Here is a 25,312-nt window from a genome sequence, read left to right on the forward strand (position 1 = left end):
AAGTTTGAGTATTAAAGTGGGCACAATTTTAAAAGTTTGGTTATTAAAATGTGCAAAATAATTAATTGGGGTATTAAATTGGGTAGTAAATAAATGGACCCGTTGTAACATGTTTTGTTGCCTAATGTGTCGAACAGACGTTGAAATACTCCTTGATGGTCCGGCACAAATAAATGGACCCTTGTAAGCCCAAATGGGTTCTCATTGAGTTGATTGATTAATTAATTGCCTACTTGTCAAATTCGATCACAAAGACTATTAATTAATACTCCGTTGGTTTCATGTTACTTAAGAAAACTATTTTTATCATTAAAATATGATTTTAAATTAATTTATTTAATTACAAATAGAGATAATAAAATGCAATTGGTTAAATAATTTTTGATAAAGTTAAAATTATCTATATTTGTACAAACATCTTCTTTCATGAAAGAACAAAATCTCTCAAAACATCATTTATATGGATAGAGTAAAACTCTAAACGTCTCTGATTCTAAAGCATATTTATTTCTAGTTTATCCTTCTGAAAATATGTTCCAGTAAAAGTGGCAAGCTTAAAAAGCCCTTTCTCAAAAAAAGAAAAAGTTGCAAGCTTAGGTTCATTAACTCGAAGTAAGAGTGGCAATCATATCAGTAGGATGATGTAATATTTTTCATGCATATGATTTCCATTTCACCTACTTTGAGTTATTTAATTTAATCTTGATAAAAGCATCTGATTAGCGCCAAATGTTGGATATAATTTTTTTAAACAAAATCTGAATTATCTGTTATCGGCTCATATCCACTATCATCAATCATGATTTATGAAATAAACACGGATAGATTGCTACATATGTTTTTCAAAAAAAAAAAGTTTGCGACATATGTTTTTCCTACAGTTTTGTTCAACCACCAACTTAACACTAACTTTATGGGTAAAACAGTGGAAATCCTTATCACCTAAACTTACCAACCAGTCGAAACCTCTATTTTATTTTTGGGGGAATTTGTGAGATGTACATAAGGGAGGAAAAACTCAAGCATATAGCCATTCTACAGTTGCAAACGGTGGATGAGACAATTAGCACACAATCTTGACCAAATTCTCCTTTTAGGCGCGTGTGTTTGATTTTGAAGCTCTAAAACTGAATTTGTAATACTATACTATATGTTATATAGTATAGTCGAAAGATTATGACAATTAAGAATATAGCCATACATGGAAAAATGTGTCTATGTATTATCAAACGCTCGAATTATATACTATTCTATATATAATATAGATATAGAATAGATTATTCCAAACATAAAATGTAAACCCTAAACCCTAAACCCAAATCCTAAATCTTAAACCCAAACCTAAACCCTAAACCCAAACCATATACTCTAAACCCTAAACCCAAATCCTAAATCTTAAACCTAAATCTAAACCCTAAACCCAAACCATATACCCTAAACCCAAACACTAAACCATAAACCCTAAACCCAAATTCTGAACAGTAAACCCAAACCAAAACCCTAAACCCAAACCATATACCCAAACCATGTACCCTAAACCCAAACCCTAATCCTAAACCCTAAACTCAAACCATTATCATTACATGACTATGTTATACATACTATGGTATGGAAAACTCGACACACCCACAAACTTTGTATATATGAAATTCTCTAAAAATTTTTTAGAGAAAGAGCTGATGAGTGGCGATGGTGTTGGAAAACAAAATAATGTAACTGATCAAGTAGTGAGTAAGAAGAATCAGAAGGTAGAGAAAGAGATACAAAGTGCAAAATAAGAGAAAAAGAAACGTATCATACTATACTGTAATTTAAAATAGAGTATAATATGATAAATTGAGAGAGAGAGAAACCCTAAATCTAAACTCAAATCATATAGTATAGGTAAAGACAAATAGATTATGACGTATGATATGGGGATATAGATTATGACGTATGATGTAAATTACAAAAGAAGAGAAAAGAAAATTTATCATACTATACTGTAATTTAAAATAGTATAGAATATATGACGTATGATATGGGGATATAGATTATGAAGAAAATTAGAGCAGTTTAACCAATTGGGAGGGTCAAAGTTAATATGATAGTTTGAATATGGAATACTCGACACAACCACATAAACTTTTATTTTTAATATGTACACAGTGTCTAACCAATTGAGAGGGTCAAAGTTAACATAACAACTTGAGAATGTCACCATAAATGTATGTGTTATGACACGAAGGAAAGCTTCTGTGAGAGTTGCGTGCACGGGGAAGAGGAGGAGTGGAGATGATGTAAGAGGAAGAGGAAAAAGAGGAGGAGGAGTGGAGATGATGTTATAGTACATTGTGTTGTACTATTCTATATTTATCAAATGGAATAGTACAACACAACATTTACTGTTCATCTTCTCCATTAGTTCTTACGCATCCTCTGTTTTTAATCCACATATATCAAAGTATTAAAAATATAAACCCAAACAAATATATGAAGAAACGTGATCAAACATAGTTATTGGATCAGATGATTACACATCATGCGAAGTATCACTTTCCAAGAATTTCATAAAGCTTATAAATGATCATCAGACAAAAGAAAGAGAATAAAGATCATTCTGGAAAAAAATAGTTTCAGAAGAACAAGATGAAGTGATGAACGATGGAAGTGAGAGTGAAATTGAAATAGTAGAATGAAGGGTATTTTTTGTCTTTATACATATTATACAAACAATATCATAACCAAGAAGTTGTTATGGTTATAAACTTTTTTTTTTGTGTTGCTATGTGTATGCAATGCAATTTCCCTTTATTTTTCTGAACCCTTTATTTTTTCTCTTTTAGTTCTTTTAGAATTTAGACGGAACCTCTTTTGAGAAGCACCAAAACAAAAGGTAAAACATCCAGTGATCCATAAAAAGAGTTTGTATATTAAATTCATGATGTTTTTTATCACACAATTATATGCCTTATTGCAATTATTTCTTGCTTTTCTATAAAGAAAAATAAAAAGCTAAGGTCGCATGTCCTCTCTTTTCTTGTCTTTGAATTTTATTATTTATCTCATAAAAAGTATAGTTTCTAATCGCTACAAAGAAGAGATGGAACTGATCAACTATCAGTTTGGTCAGTATTACTCGGGGCCTTGATCCGTGCAGTTTAGTTATACTTTTGACCATCATGGAATTTTTCATAGCAGTTAAAACAAAATCTGGAATCAAGTTTAGAAAATCTACAAGAATATGATATATAAATATAATATTAGCTGAGCATTTTTAAATATTAAAAAATAGGCGAAACAAAAAAAAATATTGCAAATGTGACTGATGTGGTTTCATCATCATCAGTGCACTAAGAAGTAGAAACCCACCAAATTGTTCCACCTTTTCTTCTTGAGCGTTACAATAACTTTCTCCAGAAAATGCAACCTCTCACGCAAACCATGCTTTTAATTTACAATTTACAGTCCTACACGAAAACATAAAAGCCATTGGCCACCTACAAATTTCTTGATCTTATCAACTAATAAACAAGCAACTTCTCAAAGTTCTTTTCCTTTTATTGTTTCACTTATCAACTTCCCTTTCTCAAAATCATCCTCTTCTTCTACACACAAATGTCAGAGACATCGAAATTAGAGACTTTTCATCTAGAAGCCTCTGATGGATTGAAAGTCTCTGAAGGGTGTTGTTCAAAGACCTTGATGCAGAGCATTTCTCATGAGCTCAAGGTACAAATGAGAATTGGTTTACCATTGGTGGCTATGAACTTCTTGTGGCTTGGTAAGATAACAAGTACATCTGTGTTTCTTGCCCGTCAAGGCAAACATAACCTAGCCGGTGGCTCATTAGGGTTTTCCTTTGCAAACGCTACTGGTTTTGCGGTTCTATACGGAATCTCCGCTGCAATGGAACCCATCTGTGGCCAGGCTTTCGGAGCCAAGAACTTTAAACTTCTCCACAAAACCCTCATGATGGCTGTGCTCTTGCTCCTCCTGATCTCGATCCCTATTTCTCTCTTGTGGCTCAACGTTGACAAGATCCTCATCGGTTTAGGTCAAAAAGAAGACATATCCTTCATAGCCAAGAGATACCTTCTCTACCTCCTTCCTGATCTACCTGTTCTCTCTTTGCTTTGTCCCCTCAAGGCTTATCTAAGCTCACAAGGCGTTACTCTCCCCATCATGTACACCACAGCTGCAGCCACTTCTCTTCACATCCCCATAAACATATTCCTCTCTAGGGCTAAGGGAGTCCAAGGAGTTGCAATGGCGGTTTGGATCACCGATCTTATCGTCGTGGTTCTTCTAACGGGATACGTGGTAGTCGCTGAGGGGTTGAAAGATAACAAATGGAGACAAGACGGGTTGTTAGACCAACGTGGTCAAGAATGGCTTAACCTGATCAAACTTAGTGGACCGTGCTGTCTCACCGTCTGCCTCGAGTGGTGGTGCTACGAGATCTTGGTCATATTAGCCGGGAGGTTACAAAACCCTGAGGAGTCTGTTTCCACCTTGGTCATAATTCTCAACTTCGACTACTTGCTTTACGCCGTGATGCTTTCCTTGGGGACGTGCGTGGCCACACGAGTGTCTAACGAGCTCGGCGGGAATAATCCAAAAGGAGCTTGTAGAGCAGCTTATACTACCCTCGGTGTGGGTGTTGTTTCGGGATGCGTGGGAGCTTTGGTGATGATAGCGTGTAGAGGTGTATGGGGTTCTTTGTACGCTCGCAATGACTTGATGATCATAAACGGTGTGAAGAAGCTGATGCTGATAATGGCGGTTGTTGAGGTTATAAACTTCCCTTTGTTGGTATGTGGAGAGATTGTTCGTGGAACGGCAAAGCCGTTGCTTGGGATGTATGCGAATCTCGGTGGGTTTTACCTGTTGGCTTTGCCGTTAGGGGTGAGTTTGGCGTTCAAAGGTAAACTAGGTCTTGTAGGGTTCTTGGTAGGGTTTTTGGTTGGAGCATCTGTTTGTTTCTCGACGTTGCTCATCTTTATTGCAAGGATTGATTGGGAGAAAGAGGCGGGTAAAGCACAGATTCTAGCTTGTAACACTGAGGGAGAACAGAGTCAAAACAAGATATGATCTCTCAAAATACATGTTAACAAGTATCTTGATGTCTTAAGAAATAATAAGGTCAAAGACACTCATATAGAGAAGTAGCTTCATTAGTAGTAGACTTTTCCTTAGAAGTTTAGAAGTTATTAAGATAAGGAGTCTCTTGTATTTGTATATTATGCAGAAACTCCTTATCATGCAGTATAAAGCGGGTAAAGCAGAGATTCTCTGTACATTATGCAGAAAATGTGAAACTTAAATAAGGAAAGAGATTACTAATTGAATATTTGAGCAACTGCAAGGATAAGATTTCATTTGAAATAAGAAGAAACAAAAATTATTTCGAGTAGAGAGAAAAAAAGAAAGCGCCCACCGTGGGGTTCGAACCCACGACCACAAGGTTAAGAGCCTTGCGCTCTACCAACTGAGCTAGACGGGCTTTCGATTGTTGTTTCACTAAAATATTTATAGTGTTTTGTTAGTAATAAAAAATAACGATGGCTTTCCCAGTGGTAATTCTAAAAAAGGTTCTGAATGATTCCAGCACTGAAATGAGTAACCTAAATTTCACTAAAAGACAAGAATAAGCTATACAAAGTAAGGATTAAAGTGATACGTCAAACCTGGTTTTATTTACAGATAAAGAATCAAAGTGCCCTTTACGCAAACCTTCACACACCCTGTAAAGCATATACTAACAGCATTAGATGTCTATCTATAAAGCATTGTCAACAACTGTTCCCACTCACTAATTTGAATTTTCAATTCATTATGTGTATATTAATCACAGATCTCGTCACCTTCAAACAAAAAGTTGCATGTATATGATTATTGGAGAAAGATGGTAACCTCGTTAGATACGACGATAGTTTCATGGATTGATGGTTGATCTGTGCGTACCTGCGTGCGCACATTAGCTTCTGCTGCAAAGGCTAAGAATTAGAGAGAACAATTGAGGGATCAACCATGGATACGTGAATCAGAGACTGAGTATAAAATTATCTCGTCAAGAGACTGATCTGCCCTTTTTTCTTTTTTTTTTTAGTTTTGCCTACTTCACTTTTGTATGGATATCAAAGGAGAAGAAAAACGAATATCCCAATGATCAAGAACACCGAAACGCTATCGTTTAATATAGCTGACTTTTTATTCATATAAACTTGGGCTTCCTACCAATTTGAAAGCCCATTATTTATTTCATTTACAGGGCTCGTGGAAAACCTTACCAGGCCTCTTTTGTTTAACTCGTTAATGAAAGGATTCCAGTAGAATGATATGTTTTCTCTTGTTTTCTGTCCCAAGAAGCTTTCAATCAGTTCTTGAAAAGAAAAAAAAAACGAATTCTTGATTATGAAAAGAAATGAAGCTTAAATTTTATATCTAATTTTAAAGAACTAATCTCTTGGCCAGGCCATCTATATATATAAAAGAGAGTTGAATCTCTCCTGCTGACACATCAGCGTCCATGTCATAAATTAGAAGTCTCACGAGTTGACACATCAGATACGCACCGTATCACTTAAACTTTGTTCTCTCGAAATGGGCTTCGTCCAGCGCAAATAAAATGCTCTTCGGCACTAGGCCCATCGACACTGTTCTACGGAATCCCTAAACAGATGTTCTCCTTCGTGTTCTTCGTCTGTTTTCATTTGGCGCTGAGACTTTCTAGATTCTGTAAGGTGTTTGTGGTTTAATCTTAAATCGTCTTTATTCTCCATCCCACTACGAATCAACCTATTGCGCTCTTCGTCTGCTAGATCCTTATATATATAAACCTTCGATGCGTCGTTTCCGGCAAAATTTATAATCTTCCGGAGATCGCGATCTCTTCATCTCTCTGAAAAAGGCAGCGTCTTGTGGAGTTAGCAAGCTATTCGTCGGCGAGCAGGTGAGGCCAGCGACCATTGGCATTACCCGGAGCAACCACAACTTCAAGCTTTCTGACTATACAATGTCCATACGCTTATGGGTATTCTCAAACCTTGGATATATTATCAAATATATAAGATACTCCAATTTTTCTTTTTCTTTTCGAGCTTTAAAATACTTCAAATTTTGTGAGGCTCATAATCCGTTCGTGGAATATAATTATTTATTTTATGGTTATAGTTTAACTTGCAAATGTATGATTATAAATACAAACAAAAATAATTTAAAAATATATATTATATTTTAACTATGTTTTCGCAAATGAAATTTCTATAAGTTCTATATGTATTAATGCTTTTAAAAATATTAATAAACTTTAATATAAATATAAATCACTGTTATAGAATAACTTACAAAATCCAATCAAATGACATAGAAGATTAATCTTATTTCTTCTAAGAATAGGAATAGATGAAGTAGAATAAAAAAACTTATATGATGTATAAATCTTTATAATTACACATTGTGAATGATATAGATGATATAAAAGAGAAAAACATTGACAATACAAGTTAGATCAAATATAAATAAACAAATAAAACATATTTGGATATTCTCATTTCTAAAATAAAACTATACTGTATAGGAAAATTGGTCAATTGTAATAAAATTATGTTTTCATCAAACTAAAAACCCACAACAAAAAATATAAATAATAATTATAATAGTATGGTCTCACAACATATACATCAAATAAAAATTAGAACACATCACATTAAAATAAGTATATATTAAATGTTAAACAAAATAAAAATAGACATTTTAAACTAAATATTTATAGTATACATATATAGATATAATTATGTTTAAATATTTTAAAAATATATAACTGGTCCGGATCCGGATATACATGCCTAAAATTTCAGTATCCAGATCTTAATGTTTTTAATTTGTATATTAGCCGTTGAAATTATTTTATAGTTCACATCCCGCCCGTAGGGCGGGCCGACCCTAGTTAGGTAATAAAATGACGTTTCAACAAATTTGAAACAGTTACTTTAGATAACTGAAAATATTGTATTTGCTAAGAATGTACCTAATGAAAGCTAATATCTTAACCAAGAGTGTATATATTAACTTCTAGCTTCAACAGAACAATTTGAAAATGTAAACGTTTTTGTTGATTGCGAATTAAAAAAAAATGACATTTTACCAAACGAAAAATAAATACACTTACCAATACAGCATGATACAACCATTTGGTTATTGGTGTTTTGGTAGACAAAGAACCTAAAAACATTGATTGTGTCTTGTGAGTGCCATGTGAATCGGAAACACATATCCGAGAGAGAGTGTGAGGGTGGGCAATCAGATCTCAATATATGAGTGGGTTTGAAAGCTCAACATTAATTGAGGTTGGATTTTTATAAAATAATAATACTAGTGTTTATCGGTGAATTTGTCATCGTTTTACATGTACGCCCCACGTTTATCGTTGTATAGATCCGATATCAGTAGACACGCACTCAGGTCACTCAGAGTTAGTATTACTTTTATAAAGCTTTTGTCAACGTTTATTGATTATTAATAACGTTAAGTTTTAGTTACACAAATGCATTTGCTGATAATACCATTCTTCTGCCGTTCTGCGATATGTCAAAAGTCGGTTTTGACTTTTGAGATTAGGCTCCTTCTTAAGATATAAATGAAACATATTTGAATCTAAGTTTGTTGCCATTTTATTTAATTAGTTTGTGGAATCTGTCGCACTAATGTTTTGGGGACGGTTCTCTTAATTTTGCTTCTCAGAGTTGAAACTGTTTCAAATTTCATGACTAAGTCGATCAAGTGGGGTTGTATAATGCATGTGTATACCTTGTACTTTTTTTTTCTTTTTTTACCTTGTACTTTTCGGTTATAATTTGTTTTCTATTTGGGAAATGTTACTTGCCAATGGAAATGGTAAACAGACTGTTACACATCACATATGAAATATTATACATACAATACATGTACTTATACATACATGATGAAACGAGATAGACTAGTTGATTTATGCAAGAAAAGGATTAAGTGGTTTAGGTAATTAACATCTCTTGTGATACCTCATGAGTTATCTTGTGATGTAACTAGTTGTAACTCATTCTTTAGAACAACTAATAATTTATTTCCTCATAAAATGAACTAGTTACAAAAGCGAAATCCAATTTATATTTTAAACTACAGGTAGTTGTTGCAACCATCTAAAATTTTAACAAACTATAATGTTTGGATAAAAATACAACGACTAAACTCATTATCTTGGTATATGATCGTGATCAGGCAGTTAGTTGTCGCTGTAATAATCAAATCTAAGGTTCAAATTCAAAACTATAAAAGTTCATCTTGTCCGAAGAACTACTTTTATGAGTTCTTTTTATATAAATGTTGGCTACAGTTGTAATATACAACATATACTCCATCCATTTCAAATTAATCCATTTTTTAGAAAAAAATTGTGTCAAAAAGATGTATTTTTTACCTTTTCAATACAATTTTTAATAGATAATAATGAAAATTATAAATTTCAAGAAAATTAATTATATTTACTAAATTTTGATTAGTTAGAAGTTATGAAAAAATGTTAATCACAAAAACTATACATTTAATATGTTTTATTAATAAGTATGAGAAATCTAAAACATGGATTAATTTGAAATGGAGGTAGTGTATATACTTTATAGTGATACAAGCAATTAGAAGATGTCACTATCTTCTAAATGTGTGTGTCAAATATTTAAGAGAATTGGATTATAAAAAATGGCCGGTTCAAATGTCTGAAATTACAAGCCAAGTTATAGTCCCACGCCACACTCTTCTCTTTGAAATATCTTTGACAATTTCTACTTTTATATTCATATACTCTTCTTCTTAACTCCGGCTTACATTTTAAATAAATTAGTCATCCCATTAGTACCAAATGTGAATGGAACTATCTATATAAACAAGAAAATTTGGAATCATATCATTGGTTTATTTTATTAATCCTGTAATTCTGACCATTGAGAAGTGACACTGACAACTGTTGCATGCTTTGACCACGTGTTCTGTCTTTGACCAAATCTTAATCCTCTCTCTTGTTCTATGATTCTTTAAGATCTAACTTAGCCGAGATCTACGGCTATAATCTTCTGACACTTCAAAACATCAAGATATCACACAAGTTACTCGACGATGCGGTATTTTTTTATCTTAAGAAACAAAATATCATCAAAACAAATTGATCCAGTAATAGTTTATACCTCTTGGTTTGAAAAACTCAGCATGTGGTTTACATATTGAAAGTCTCTTTAGTCGAAGGCCTCAACTATGCATCTATGCCGTCCGTCGCCTAAATATCATCTTTTTCTTTAGAACTGTGACAATAATCACACTCTTAAAGTCTTTGAAGAACGCATCTCCCATCTCGGATTCAAGTGTAGATAAATGTAACATTACGTATAAAATAATCAAAAACAGGTGTGACTCCATAAAAATACGAAAAGAAACACATCGTTGCTACCTGCTACAACTACAAGTCCACAAAGCAATCAAGCAGACACGAATCATGTCTTCCCCATTTAATAAGTCTCGAACGTTCATTATATTTCACATGACACTTTAAACCTCTCAAACATTTCTTTAGATATTTTATATTGCCTAGATAAATCACATTTCCGTTACTATACTTCCATATAAATAGTGAAAAGTATTTAGTGGGTAACAGAACAACGGTTACGATCCACTATCATTTATGGTTACATTTGAGACGGTGAAGATTTTATGAGTATGTTGTGTATCTTCTTTAAAAATGAACAAATAAACCAGCCATGCCGACCAAAGTCGTTCGCATGTCGATAGGTACATGTGGGACCAACATCTGCTTTGACGCGCCTACGACTAGTCTTAAGCCAGCCATTTCTTCTTACCGTGGACACATGACTCTATTTTTCACACCATTTTTCTATAGTTTTCAACACGGTTTTATTTTTAATTTAATAAAACATACCGACAACTTTTCTTTTCTATTATCTTCTAATTTTCAAAATTCCTAATACTAATGTTGTTATTATAAAAAGATAACTAACCAAATGTATAATGTCAACAATTTTAAATATTTGGTTATCTCTATAATTTTTATAATTTCTTGAACGTGTAAATATTAATATATGTACCGGTAACATAACTTTACGCCACCCCTTAAATTTTTGGTTTCTAACAAGTCACAAGTGCAGTTGGATAACAAGAAGAAAAAAAATCCTTTCTTGAAACTAACAAGACAAAAATCTTACAAGTTGAAATTAAACTGTCAACTTTTTTGTGCAAAAAACATTTCTGTTAATAAGTACAATGAAAATATAAATAACCTAAAAACATCTGCTAATTACCGTATATTTGGCGGGAAGACAACTAACTTTCCGCACGAACCGGAATCATCAACGGCTGTTTGTTGTTACGTGAATCATGTGTCGTTAACTTTACCGTTGACAAACGCGCGTAAAATCCACAACTCTTCTACATGCCATGGGGATCCCGACAGACGAACTAGCTCAAAGTGTTGCATTTACTGGGTTGTACGGTCGAGCCATATTGACAATACATTCGGTTAAGATATTGATTGTCACTGGTTTACTGTTGATAATAACGGATTATTCTTATGCTCTGTAAATACTTTTTGTAAAGTTAATTTTCTCATAAATTTCTAGAATAAAACAATTGTGAATAAGAAAATAGACAAGATGAACAAAGAAAAGAATAAGATTGACGATGATCGAAGCTTAAATCAATCGAAAATAGAGAATAATGGTTTTGATACCATTACGACCAAGAAAAGATAGCGAAAGAAGAAAGTTTTGTTACTGTATTATTCAACCCAAGTATAAAGTAAAATACAGAGTTCTGATTATATACATATTTACATAGCATAAAAGATTAACCTGACTATGATCAACATTAAACCATTGATAACCAATCTCTTAACCGAATGTTTTGTCAATAATCCATTGTACTCCATCTATTTCTGAATAAATGTCATTTTAGAGTTGTACACACGGATTAAGAAATTATTAAATTTTGCATATTTTCCATACAAAAACATTATTATCCATACATTTCAACCAATAAAAAAATAAAATGCAGAATAAAGTTAATAAATTTTGCATTAAAATGCTAAAACGACACTTATTTTGCAACGAAAAAAATCTCTACAACGACACTTAGGCTCTAACTGGTGACCAGTAAGGAATCATAGGAACAACGAGGAAAGGAATAAAAAGGAAAAAAATAATAGGAATATTGTTTTCTACTGTTCCTTCCCGGATTTCATAAGGAACATATTTCTTTTTTGATTCCTTAAATTAAAAGGAATGAGAAGGAATACTGAATAAAAAATATTTCTTATAAATGGTATCGGATTTAAGGAACGAAAAGGAATTGATTATTCTCATTTCTTATAAATGGTGTCAAGTTTACAGAATAAAGAGGAATTAGCCATTCCTAGTCATTTCTTTGGTTACCAGTTAGAGCCTTAATATGAAATGGAGGGAGTATTTTTTTCTTTTCCTGATGTTTGTGAAAATAAAAGACAGGAAAATAAATCAGGAAAGTGGGTAAGAATCCAGATGGGTGAAAAGGAGACAGAAAGGAAAGTCAAATAAGAAGATTAGTAATTTTGAAAATTGAATGGTTTAGATTTTTTTTCCTATGGGAGCCGCTAGAGGAATCCAAAACAGGAACAGGTCAGCGTCTGTTTTGATTTTTCAAGAGCCGGTCGTAACGCCTCGTGGATATTTTATTAATATTTTGTTACAATTTATTTCCTTCTCCTATTAAATATTTAAGAGAGACTTGGAAGTAACTCTGCCCCATAAGAGGAGAGAGAAAGACAGAGTGGTTTTTAGATAGAGAGAAAGAACGACGCTGTGCAAACACATGAATTGTTTTATTTATTGATAGCTTCATCCTAATATCTGAAGAAGAAGAAGATATATAAAAGGGTGCTCCGTGAGGCTGTGAGATATTGTTTGAAGGATTTATTCTCTGCAACAAGGAGCAAAAAAGAACTGAAGGATAAAGATGGAGTTATCTGATTGCTCTAATGAATATGAGAAGCTCGTTGTACGGATGAACATGCCCAGGTTTATATTCTTTCTATTACTCTTCTTTTTCTTATAGAACCTAATATTTATGTACAAAAGTATCATCTTCTTTGAAGAAAAATCATGGACTTTTAACAAAAACAAAAATATATCAAGATCTTTATTCCTAGGAATTAACCTCTTTTTTCTCGTATTTATTCAAAGCTTAAATTCGCTGTTAACATTTATATTTAAACAATTCAACAAGTTCACTTGATCATTTTTTTATTTCATATGATAAGTTTGCTGAAACGAATATAAGGTTCTTGATGAATTGATGAAGAAAGAATAATCTCCAATTTGCATGGAAGTCTTTGTCATCTCCTCGCTTTACCCTCGTGTATTAGTGTATAATAATAGTGTATAGTAAAACAACAAGTCAAATTATTGGTAATTTTTAATTTGTAATGTTTTGGTTGTTTGATTCATACAAAAGAGTGAGGTTAAAGGGTCGCTGTCTTTTTGGTAACTTGTAGGGTCGTGATTGACAATGGAGTTTGCCCCAATTCAACTGTCGTCAAGGTTTTTACCCTCACGCTACCTTCCTCTTCTCTTCCGTTTCATTTCAAAATGATTTATAATACTTAAAAAACTTAATCGTTTTTTTTTGTTAGATCGATAGCGCAAGAAGCCCAGGAATATTGCTTGAATCTGTACAGCTTCTAACCGATATGAATCTCTGGATTAGGAAAGCTTATATTTCCTCTGACGGGAAATGGAATATGGATGGTAATTATCCCTAATCTAACGCTAATTAGACTAATTAAGGAAGTAAAAATAATTTAGTTGATTCGTTTTTTTTTATTTTTGCTTGTTCAGTTTTCCATGTCAGCGACCTTAATGGAAACAAATTAACTGACGAGAACCTAATCCGTTACATTGAAAAGGTAAACCTAAATTTACCATTTAACTATGTCATTACTTTTGTGAATGTTATGTGAAATGAAATATTCAAAACACTCTTTTAAAAATATTTACAGTCGATCGAGACGTCTCATTACTGTAAAAGCGAAGGGTACACCGGTTTAACGGCTCTAGAATTAACCGGAACAGATAGAGTTGGTTTACTCTCCGAGGTTTTCGCTGTTCTAGCCGATCTTCAATGTGATATTGTCGAGGCTAAGGCATGGACGCATAACGGGAGGATTGCCTCCATGATCTACGTTAGAGACGGTAACTCCGGGACTGCGATCGACGAAGATTCCGACCGTGTCCAACGGATAGAAGGGCAGTTACGTAATTTGTTAAAAGCAGACGATGGTTACCAAAACGACACGAGGACATGCGTTACGTATGGTGGCAACACTCATATGGAGAGAAGGTTGCATCAGAGGATGTTCATGGACCGTGACTACGAGAAGAAGTTTGATTCCGAGACGTCTCCGGTTGTTTCCGTACAGAACCTTGTGAAACGTGGTTACTCTGTTGTGAACTTGCAGTGCAAGGATCGGATGAAGCTTTTGTTCGACGTGGTTTGCACGTTAACGGACATGGCTTACATTGTGTTCCACGCCGCGATTCGAACGGTTGGAGAAACGGCGTTTTTGGAATTTTATGTAAGACATAGTGATGGAAACCCGGTTAATTCAGAACCGGAGAGACAACGTTTGATCCAATGTTTACAAGCTGCCGTTGAAAGAAGAACGGTTAAGGTATGAACTATGAAACAATTAAAAATTTCAATCCGGTTGAACCAAAATTAAACCAATCGGTTTAGAATCTGATGTATTTTTACTTTTATGCAGGGTGTTAGATTGGAGCTATGCACTACAGATAGACCTGGATTGTTGGCAGAAGTAACACGAGTATTGAGGGAGAACGGATTAAACATTGCTAGAGCCAAGATATCGACTAAAGAAGGTATAGCGAGGAATGTGTTCTATGTGACAGATGCAAATGGTAACCTTATAGATCCAGAGATAATCAAATCAATTAGAGAGAAAATTGGAATCGATGACTTAAGTGTTAAAGAACCGTTCCCGCTTAGTTGCCGAGAAGCAGTTGTGAAGGAACAACAGAAAGAGGAGCAGCAAGATCACCAAGCACGCATTGGAGGAGGGGCAGTGTTAGTATCACTTGGGAGTCTAGTTATGAGAAATCTATACCAATTGGGTTTGATCAAATCATATTTTTAGGACATTAAACCGGTTGACTAAACGAGCCATATATACCAATTCAATCGTGTTTGTAACAACTCACGCGGTTGAATTGGTGTATGTGGATCAGATAGTCAACCGGTAGTGGATTTGGTTTGTGGTTTGCATTATCATTGTATGTACAAAAAGAAGGTGGGAAGTTGGCTAAAATATTGGTGGTCGGTCTTCTTGTTAGACCAATTGGTTGTAGAAGAATGTTAGGTAGATCTTGGTACATTTATTTCTATCTGTACATATTTATTATATAACCTATGGTTGTTAAGAACATTAGCATGTCAATAGTAAGTCAATGTGTTATGTAAATAACAAGTTAGTTTACGGGGTTTGTTTTAAGTAAAGGAGACAAGCTGGTCCTACATGTACTCTTATTAGTTTGTTTTGTTTTATGGATCTCGTTCTCATGTGATCTCTTAGCATGGTTATAAAAAGACAAGTATATTTCTTCAAGATGAAGATAAGCTTTACAAACCAATAAACAATTATTTGTATAAGAATCAGTGTGTAAGACTTATTTGCCATGGACGTGCGTCTCATGATGTAACATCCACGTATGTTAATGACAACTATGGTGATGCATAATCCTAACTCTGAGTCCTTCCCGTGTTATAAGGAGAAGAATATCTTTTTACCACATTACATAGAGATTAGAGAAATTTTGATGTTTATGACATTGATGAGTACCTTTTTAGCAAAAAAAAAAAAGACATTGATGAGTACTTAGTTTTCAAAAATGTCACTGTTTTCTTTTTCTTTATGTCACTGTTATTATAGGTAAAAAGAAATATGTTAGAATTAATGATATTACCTTTTCGAAAGAATGCGGTACAACTGAAAAAGTCAAAACAAACATTTAAATTTAGCGAAAATCGTACTCGTTCTATAATTCATCAGAAGAGAAAACAATCCAATAAGAAATTTAGAGAATCTAGCAAGAATATAACTTTACTGTGTCTTTAAGTGCAAAGTTGCAAACAGCTAAGCAATATAGACGAATAAAAGCGAACCACGTGACTTACTGACTTCTGAACTTGAAATCTCCACTAACCGGTTCTTCTGAGATGCTTCCTAATTCCGCCGGTTGAAGTCGGGTTCGCATTTTAACTCCACCAACTCTGTTAATCTGTTTTTTTTTCCTATAATTGACAAGAGCACTGAATTATTTAGTGGTAAAATAAAATGATAGATGATAAAAAAAAAAAAAAGAGCGAGTCGTAAGGAGCAACTGGACATAAAATTAGATAGTTAAAGACGTAAAAAAGAACGACTCGTGAAACTAATATAAGGGTTGAAATGGATTTTAATGATGCGTTAATGACTAATTTACATGGTTCGAATCCTATCGAGAGATCCACTAGAAATTAGAAACTGTAATCAAGATAGTGCCAGTGCCGGCACTAAGATCTAAGGGGTTATAGATAATCTTTTAAAAATTTCAGCTCAAATTTTTTTTGGATAAATTTGGAAACCTATGAAGATTTTTATCTATGTAATCTTTTTCAAAAAAATTAGAGATTTCAGGCAATGTTTTATTGGCTAAATCCAGTGAAACCATTTCAAATATTATAAATTAATTTATTAGTGTGTATTAGTTTCGTTATCCATATTACTATAGAGGTTCCCAATTGTATGATAAAAATAATTTATACGTTTTGTTCTTGATAAATAATGATATTATTACATAAATAACATACTTTTACTATTTGATAAACAGTAATTTAACAGTAGTATCTACATAGGGCTTCTGTGGCCTAAAGTAATTACATTGAGCCGTTTACATTAGTTCATAGTTTGTTAACACTTTTATATGTATATGTAATTTCATTATATATCTAAGATATGTTGTTGACATATAGTTGATATTTAATAACAAAACTGAATATCATTCACATTCTGATAAACAAAGAAAATTTAGATTAACATATCTACTGTAAAATAGTTGAAATCAAAATAGAAACTATATCCTGTCAACAAAAATTATGAAATGGTTAATAAGATTTTAAATCTCTAACAGATGATTTAATAAAAATTTAATCGCACGCCGATGATTTTATATAATTAGTATACTTGACCACTTGTATTCACATGGTATTACTATACATATTGCCATTTGGTGATACGTCAGGAGTTTGGACGTAAAGGATAACCTATTTTAGAATAACAAGTACTATTAACATATCTTAGTTTTAATCTTACTTCGTGTCACAGTATCTTAATAATGATGGCTTAAAGCCTTCAACAATCAGATTAGAACACACTTAGTCGAAACTAGAAACCAAACATTCATCTCAAAAACTAAATAAATAGCACTAAAACAGTAAAACAAAATAATAGTACTACTAGATATAAATATAGCACAAATCAGTTTTTTTGACAAAATGGTTTCTCTTGTAATAGATAAAAACACAAACCTATGACTTTCGCAGATTATACTCTTTGGAAAATAATACGTATAAATATACAAATTTAATATTTTTTTTTGAGCAACAAATATACAAATCTAATAATAACCTTTACTTATGGTTCCTTCTTGCTATCTCAGAATTTTATTCTTTAATTGTTTCTTGGTCCGCATTCTAGCTAATTTTGATTTGCTGTTAAAAAAATAAAAAGGGAAGAATGTGGATTTCTGAACAGACACAAAATTGCCGAGAAAGGCACGTCCGAATATTTTATAAGAAAATAAATGTATTATAATAGAACAAATAAATAAATAAATACTACTAATACCTGGTTCTTATCTAATCTTTATTTTTCTTAATTATCATATTGCTTTTGGCAAATTAGATGTGTTAACCGCTATAAGGGTCAATGCTTTTGTGGTCCCGATTTACATTATATTCGGTTTTAAATGATAAATTATAAATACTTATGCTTCATGATTACTTCCATTTTCTAAATTATTCAAACAATAAAGTAGACCAAACCGGGGAAAAATATTTCATTTGTATATTTTATCATATACTAATGTGTGTTCTTAGCACATAAAGTGGTAAAATATAATTGTCGGCAAAGAAAATTATAAAATATGTGTGCGTATATATTAGAACAAATTGCTTATAATTGAAGATATCTATTAAAAAATTGTAGATATCATTAACTAGTTAGGTAGATATCAATGTGACCTAAACCTGTGAAAAGATTACAACGAAAAACAAACAAAGTAAACTAATACTGTTGACAAAGAAAAATATACAATAAACATATATACAATGATTTAAGCAAAAAAAAAACATATATACAGTAAAATGCTCCTCTTTTATCATAAATTAGTACTCATTATTCAAGGTGACATAAACTAGTTTGGTAAATACCAAATTGAGCTAAAACTTAAAACAATAAAAAAGAAAAAGGGACCGGTAATAAAACCCTCTATTGCCTTTGTTTATGATTAGCACCGGATCTAGAATAAATTTTAATCGGGGCATTTTAATAAATTTTAGATTAGTTGGTGTGAAACCTAAAGGTTTATGCAAAGATGCAAACTTGATTCTTATTCAGCCTGATGATTCATTACAACGTCACTCTCTATTTATATAAGGATCTCATCTTAACCTAAAGTAGAGTCTCATCCTCATGTCAGCACATGATTGGAGACTGAATAAGACAGTCAAATCTATTGAACGTTAGAGGACCATGAGCTGTCTTTGTCGCATTCCCAGCTGCTGCTTTACATGTACTCTGTTCGTTAAAGGTTGTTGCAGAAACGACAGAGGAGGAGCTGATACCGGGCTTCACGTTGGGCTCTGGTATCTGTGTGTTTGGCTTCACATTGGGCTTCAGTGTTTCACGATCCGGCCCATTGCGTGCTATACACCCCCTCAAACTTGGAGTAGAAGGAACAGAGACACCTAGTTTGGAGCGAAGCTTGAAGAAAGGGGCCTGAGCTAGAGACTTTGTAAAGATGTCTGCAAGTTGTAAAGCTGCTGGAATATGTTTCACCTCAAGCGCCTTCAATGCAACACGCTCTCTAACATAGTGATAGTCCACATCGAAATGCTTGGTTCGTTTGTGAAACATTGGGTTGGCGGTGAGGCAAACAGCAGAGAGATTATCACAATAGCAGAGGTGTCCGACTCTGTTGAAGTCCCATAACTCGCAGCATGTTTTGTAGCCAAACAATCTCAGAAGCCGCAGCAGACATGGTGCGATACTCAGCTTCTGTAGATGACTTTGAGACAGTGTCATGTCGTTTCGCGGACCATGAGATCACATTAGATCCAAGCAGAGTACAGAAGCCACCAGTTGATCGTCGAGTGTTGTGACAGCCTGCCCAGTCACTATCACTGTAACAGAGCAAGGTAGAGTCTGAGGCTGCAGTGATGCTAATCCCCATATTGTAAGTACCCTTCACATAACGCAGTATGCGCTTCAGTAAGGAAAAATCAGCTTTTGACGGCATATGCATTCTCTGGCATATGTAGTTGACAGAGAATTGCAGATCAGGGCGAGTGACAGTCAGATACTGCAGCTTCCCCGCAAGGCTGCGAAAGTAAGACGGATCCTCGAATAGTTCATCTTGACCAGCCACAGTAGCAAGTTTAAGCGGTAATGGCGTTGCAATGGGAGCACAGTCAGCCATACCAGCAGTGATGAGAAGCTCTTGAGCATATTTTTCTTGGTTCATGAATATGCCTTCTTCATTACGATGAATCTGAACACCAAGAAAGTAGTGAGCTTCACCCATATCTTTCATGCGAAACTGTGTCTTCAAGCTACTGAGCAGAGTCTGAAGCAACTCATCATCGTTACCAGTGATCAACATGTCATCAACGTAAAGCAATAGGTAGATGACAGTTGAACCTCTATGATAGATGAACAATGATGGATCCGGGAAGCTGCAAGAGAAGCCAAAATCGAGAAGAAACAGACTGAACTTGTCAAACCATGCTCGTGGAGCCTGCTTCAGTCCGTAGATAGCCTTTTTGAGCTTACAGACGTAGTCAGGTCTCTCTGGATCTTCAAAACCCGGTGGCTGTGTCATGAAGACTGTTTCTTTCAGGTCACCGTGAAGAAACGCGTTTTGCACGTCAAGCTGCTGTATTTTCCACTTCTTGGTCACTGCGACATGCAAGACTGTCCGTATTGTTGCAGTTCTCACAACAGGACTAAAAGTTTCAATGAAATCAGTACCTTCTTCTTGTTCATTTCCTCGAGCAACAAGCCTGGATTTAAGCTTATTTACAGTCCCATCAGCATTGTATTTCACTTTGTGCACCCAACCACAGTTGATCAACGGATGATCTTGAGCTTCATGTGGAGGAACCAGATCCCAAGTTTCAGTTTCATGCATATTTCCCACTTCAGTACCCATTGCTCCATTCCAACGAGGATCTTTTAGAGCTGCTTTCAAAGATTTGGGCTCTGTATACTCTGCTTTCACAGTAAAGAGAGCATAACGTGGGTTTGGTTTGAGGATTCCAGCCCGAGCTCTTGTTGTCATCGAGTGAGGAGCAGGTACAACAGGAGGTTGAAGAAGCAAGTCTGGTTCTGCAATATCTGAAAGAGAGGAGGCTGAGGAATCTGTTGAGTCTGCTTCATCAGAAGAACTCGCATCATTGTGCTGCTGCTGAACAGGTGAAAGCGGTAGGACCACTGGAATAGTACCGACATTCACAACCGTAGAACGAGGGACAGAAAGAACCTCTTCAGGAACATCATCTGCAGGCAAGGAAGCTATCTTGTGAATATTTGCTGAGCGCCAAGCGTTGAGCATTGCAGAATCAGTTGGCAAGTGATACTGACTATAGATGTCTGCAAAGGGAAATGCAGACTCATCGAAAAGTACATGACGACTGATGTAGACTCGGCCTGTTGGAGGGTAGAGACATCGGTAGCCTTTGTACTTTTCGTTATAGCCAAGGAAAACGCAGAGCAGAGACTTCGGGTCTAGTTTGTTCTTCATGTAAGGTCTCAGGTACGGGAAGCACTTGCAGCCGAACGTTCTCAAAGAAGTGTATATAGGGGGCTTCCCGTATAAAGCTTCATATGGACTGCTCCCTTTAGGCAGAGCAGAGGAGGGTATCAGATTAGTCAAGAACACTGCAGTGAAGAACGCTTCAACCCACAACTGTTGTGGAACTTTGCTGTGATACATCATGGTGAGGCCTAACTCCGTGATGTGTCTATGTTTGCGCTCAGCGAGACCATTTTGCTGAGGCGTGTGAGGACAGGAGAGGAGCTGCTGGATGCCGTGACTAGCAAGGTGATTCAGAAACTCTGTACTGATATACTCTCCTCCACCATCACACTGAAATTTCTGTATCTTTGTTTGAAACTGATTCTCGACAAGGGATTGAAAGCGAACAAAGACAGAGAAGAATTCTGCTTTAGTCTTGAGAGGATAGAACCAGGAGAAGCGAGTATGATTGTCAATAAAGATAACATAATATTGAAATCCTTGGGAAGATACAACTGGACTAGGTCCCCACAAATCTGAATGTATCCTCTCAAGAGGTTTTGAAGCAACAAAATCAGAAGAAATAAAAGGTAATCTGCAACTTTTGCCTAACTGGCACGCATCACACAGCTTCTCCAGAGTAGAGTTACGCATGATGATCGCCTTATTCTTGGATAGTTGTTGAAGAATGTCTCTGTTTGAGTGTCCAAGCCGATGATGCCAGACTGCTTCACTGACTGCTTGCTGTCTGTTGGAATAAAAGGCCTGAAACCGAGCATCCTTCAACATATAAAGGTTTTTATGCCTTCTTCCTTGGGTTATCACCTGCTTTGTCTCCTTGTCCTTAACAAGCACAGAGGTATCATCAAATGTAATCTCACAAGGGAAATCTGAGGTAAGCTTAGAGACAGATAAAAGAGATTTTGTAATAGCAGGACAGACTAAGACATCCTCTAAAGGCAGTGTACCTTGAGGAGTTTGCAGAGCGATAGACCCAATGTGAGTAATGGGAAGGTAGTCACCGTTGCCTACTATAACCTGATCATCACCAAGATACGGTTCAGCGGACTGTAGATGAGACAGGTTGCTTGTGATATGAGCTGAAGCAGCCGAATCAGGATACCATTCATGACCAGAGTACTGCTGTTGATCTGAAAGTTTCATTGTTGTCAAGGCGTTGTGGAGATTCTCAGGAACTTGGAACGCTTGATCAAATCTGTTGTGACACTTTGCTGCAGAGTGACCGAACTTCCCACATATCTGACAGTTAACCTTCGTGTTGGAGTTGCCTGAGAACTGCTGTTGGAAACCGCGTCCGCGAGTTGAGTAGGAGCCAGAACCTCTTCCTCTGTAACCCCCACGGCCAGAGTAATATCCTCTGCCTCTGTTAGAGTAGCCTCTACCAGCATGAAAGGCTAGATGTGGAGTTACTTCACTCGCAGCAGCTTGTTTTTGACTCTGAAGTTTGTCATCGAAAGTGACAAGCTTGAAAGCCGCATCTTCGAAACTCAGGTCAGGCAGAGACTCCATAGAATGCTCTATGACAGTGGAAATAGACTCATATTCTTTGCCTAAACCACTTAACGCGCCATAGATCATCTCATGTTCGGTAACTGGGAAGCCGATAGAGTCTAACTGATCACAAACGCTCTTGACATCTCCTAGGTACTCGGTCATGGACTTTTGGTTTTTAGCCATACCTTGGAGCTTACGCTGGAGATCGAGCTTGCGAGTAGCAGAGATTCTGTTGTACTTCTTTCCGAGACTGAACCAAACCTCCTGAGCCGACTGCAACCCGTAGACAGAACGGAGAGCATCCTCTGTAAGAGATCCGAACAACCAGGCCATCACGAGTTGATCTCGACGGATCCATTTGACGAACTCTGGGTTGGCCTCTTCAGTGGTGATTTCTCCGTTTGTGACCGTAACAGTAGGAGAGGGGCGAAGCGAGCTGCCGTTGATGAAGCCGAGAAGAGATTGGCTAGAGAGAAACGACTCAAACTGAGTCTTCCAGAGAAGATAGTTTGTAGAAGAGAGTTTGAGAGTGACGCATTGTGAAATGCTTAGAGAGGGAGCTGATAAGGGATCCGAGGTATCGGCCATAGCTCTGATACCATGTGAAACCTAAAGGTTTATGCAAAGATGCAAACTTGATTCTTATTCAGCCTGATGATTCATTATAACGTCACTCTCTATTTATACAAGGATCTCATCTTAACCTAAAGTAGAGTCTCATCCTCATGTCAGCACATGATTGGAGACTGAATAAGACAGTCAAATCTATTGAACGTTAGAGGACCATGAGCTGTCTTTGTCGCATTCCCAGCTGCTGCTTTACATGTACTCTGTTCGTTAAAGGTTGTTGCAGAAACGACAGAGGAGGAGCTGATACCGGGCTTCACGTTGGGCTCTGGTATCTGTGTGTTTGGCTTCACATTGGGCTTCAGTGTTTCACGATCCGGCCCATTGCGTGCTATAGTTGGAGGCACATTCATGAAAATTAAGATCTTGAGCTAATTTTTTTTGGAGCTAATTACTTATGAGAAACTAAATTTTAGGTGGAGGTATGTGATCCCGTTAGTCATCACTTCCATCTACCCCTATGATCACTGCGGTCCGGGTCAAGCTCGTTGGAGATGAGCAGGTCCTTTCGCTACCTGTGCAGAAGCCCGAGACTAGATACAAAAGGATCCATGTAGTGTTCGATTGTTCCCAAAAAGAATTGTACTCAACATTTTTTAACAAATATGTAAACAGTAAGCTTCATGATAGGTCAATATAAATAATGTTAACAAAACTAAAATTTACTCCTCAAACCTGAGATTTGTCAGTTTATATACAAAACAAGTGTACACACTGAGTAGAAATATCCATTATGTTAATCATCTTCTTATACATATAAACTTATTTTCTTATTTCAAAACATATTAAGTTTTTTGCTTGGTCCTGTAAATGTCTATGATTTTTTTTGGCATACGATATCCGTTAAAATGGTCTTCTGTGATGGTCCTTGTCACACTCCTTGTCATTTATCTCCTTTGAATTTATTCCTCAGTTAAAGAACTCTATTGCTGAGGATTTTAACCAAAACAGGCCTTAATGTTTCTGTAATCGCACCTTTGGTGTAAAACTCTCGGTTTGAGTAAGGGATGGTTTGATCAAAAGATACGTACTTCTACTAAAACAACATGTATTGCGTGAACCTCTTTTCTTTTCATTTTCTTGTCCAAAGATTTGTTCGACAATATGCCAAACTCAAAACAAGATTATGTAATCATAGGCCACAGATCAATCCGCGGCATATATCACGAAGCGTTTATAAACATTGTTAGTCTTGAGGGTTACTAAAAGAAACTAAAACAAAGTACATGTGTTGCAATTGGAAATTTTAGCATGAGGATGTTCTAAGAAATCAAATTTGAAAAAAAAAAAAATCAAATTTGAAGTTAGCGTTAATATGACTTCAAAATTTAAAAGACAGTATTCTGTAATTTGTGTCCTACATTATTTTGTGGTTTTTGCTAGATTCAAAATCCAGATATTACAAACAATAGTGATAAATTAAATACGGAAAATAAAATAAACAAGTCTTGATGACAAAGAAAAAGAAATAAACAACTCTTATCTGCAGGCCACCTCTGTCTTTTAAAAAATAACTAGATCTTGATCCGCGCTTTGGAAGCGCGGAATATTTTACGATAAAAAATTTCATTAATAACTTAACAAATATTTTGTTAATTTTTAAAGAGTGTGTATTTAAAATATTTTTGTATTTAAATCAGTGTTTTTAAATTTAACCCGATTGTGATTATACCGGTTAATCCGGAGATCTAACAATTCAATTTAGTTTTTTAAAATATTCATATTAAAAAGTCATTAAAACCTGAGACTAACCGATTGAACTGATGGATGACCGATATGTAATCTAATTTGATTGAAATTGTGATATTTTCATAATTTATAATCTTATAATCCAAAATTTAAAGTTCATTATTTTGTAATTTATGAAATTATGACGTTTCTACAAAATTTTAAAGAGAAAATGATGGATATAAAATAACTAAGATTAATTATTGTATTGTTTGGAAACATTGATAGTAGTATATAAAATATATTGTTTGGAAATATTGATAGTAGTATAAGGAAATAAGTATATTGTTTGGAAACATGGATAGTAGTATAAAGAAAGG

The 25,312-nt window shown here is 35.0% G+C and overlaps 2 protein-coding genes and 1 non-coding gene across 3 annotated transcripts; 2 read left to right on the plus strand and 1 right to left on the minus strand.

Moving 5' to 3' along the window:
* The first annotated feature begins 3,448 nt into the window (after positions 1-3,448).
* On the plus strand, positions 3,449-5,156 carry LOC108840802 (protein DETOXIFICATION 56-like). Its single transcript, XM_018613620.2, has one exon. The coding sequence runs from the start codon at positions 3,598-3,600 to the stop codon at positions 5,071-5,073; it is 1,476 nt and encodes a 491-aa protein (XP_018469122.2). The 5' UTR covers positions 3,449-3,597; the 3' UTR covers positions 5,074-5,156.
* A 256-nt stretch (positions 5,157-5,412) lies between these two features.
* Positions 5,413-5,485, minus strand: TRNAK-CUU (transfer RNA lysine (anticodon CUU)). Its single transcript has one exon. It is a non-coding gene; the product is annotated as a tRNA-Lys (tRNA).
* A 7,306-nt stretch (positions 5,486-12,791) lies between these two features.
* LOC108849067 (ACT domain-containing protein ACR7) lies at positions 12,792-15,627 on the plus strand. The gene is made up of 6 exons (XM_018622572.2): positions 12,792-13,070; positions 13,547-13,592; positions 13,685-13,799; positions 13,890-13,957; positions 14,051-14,722; positions 14,816-15,627. Exons 1-6 carry the CDS (start codon positions 13,009-13,011, stop codon positions 15,203-15,205), a joined length of 1,353 nt encoding a protein of 450 aa, XP_018478074.1. The 5' UTR covers positions 12,792-13,008; the 3' UTR covers positions 15,206-15,627.
* The last annotated feature ends 9,685 nt before the right edge of the window (positions 15,628-25,312 follow it).

The sequence above is a fragment of the Raphanus sativus genome, chromosome 4 (genome assembly GCF_000801105.2).
Source record: "Raphanus sativus cultivar WK10039 chromosome 4, ASM80110v3, whole genome shotgun sequence".
NCBI lineage: Eukaryota > Viridiplantae > Streptophyta > Magnoliopsida > Brassicales > Brassicaceae > Raphanus > Raphanus sativus.

What these genes read in the sequence shown, in the direction of transcription:
- LOC108840802 (XM_018613620.2), top strand. Translation starts at nt 3,598, where the DNA reads ATGTCAGAGACATCGAAATTAGAGACTTTTCATCTAGAAGCCTCTGAT.
- LOC108849067 (XM_018622572.2), top strand. Translation starts at nt 13,009, where the DNA reads ATGGAGTTATCTGATTGCTCTAATGAATATGAGAAGCTCGTTGTACGG. An exon ending in CCAATTCAACTGTCGTCAAG is followed by an intron (nt 13,593 to 13,684) that starts GTTTTTACCCTC and finishes TTTTTTTGTTAG; the next exon opens with ATCGATAGCGCAAGAAGCCC. An exon ending in TAATCCGTTACATTGAAAAG is followed by an intron (nt 13,958 to 14,050) that starts GTAAACCTAAAT and finishes AAATATTTACAG; the next exon opens with TCGATCGAGACGTCTCATTA.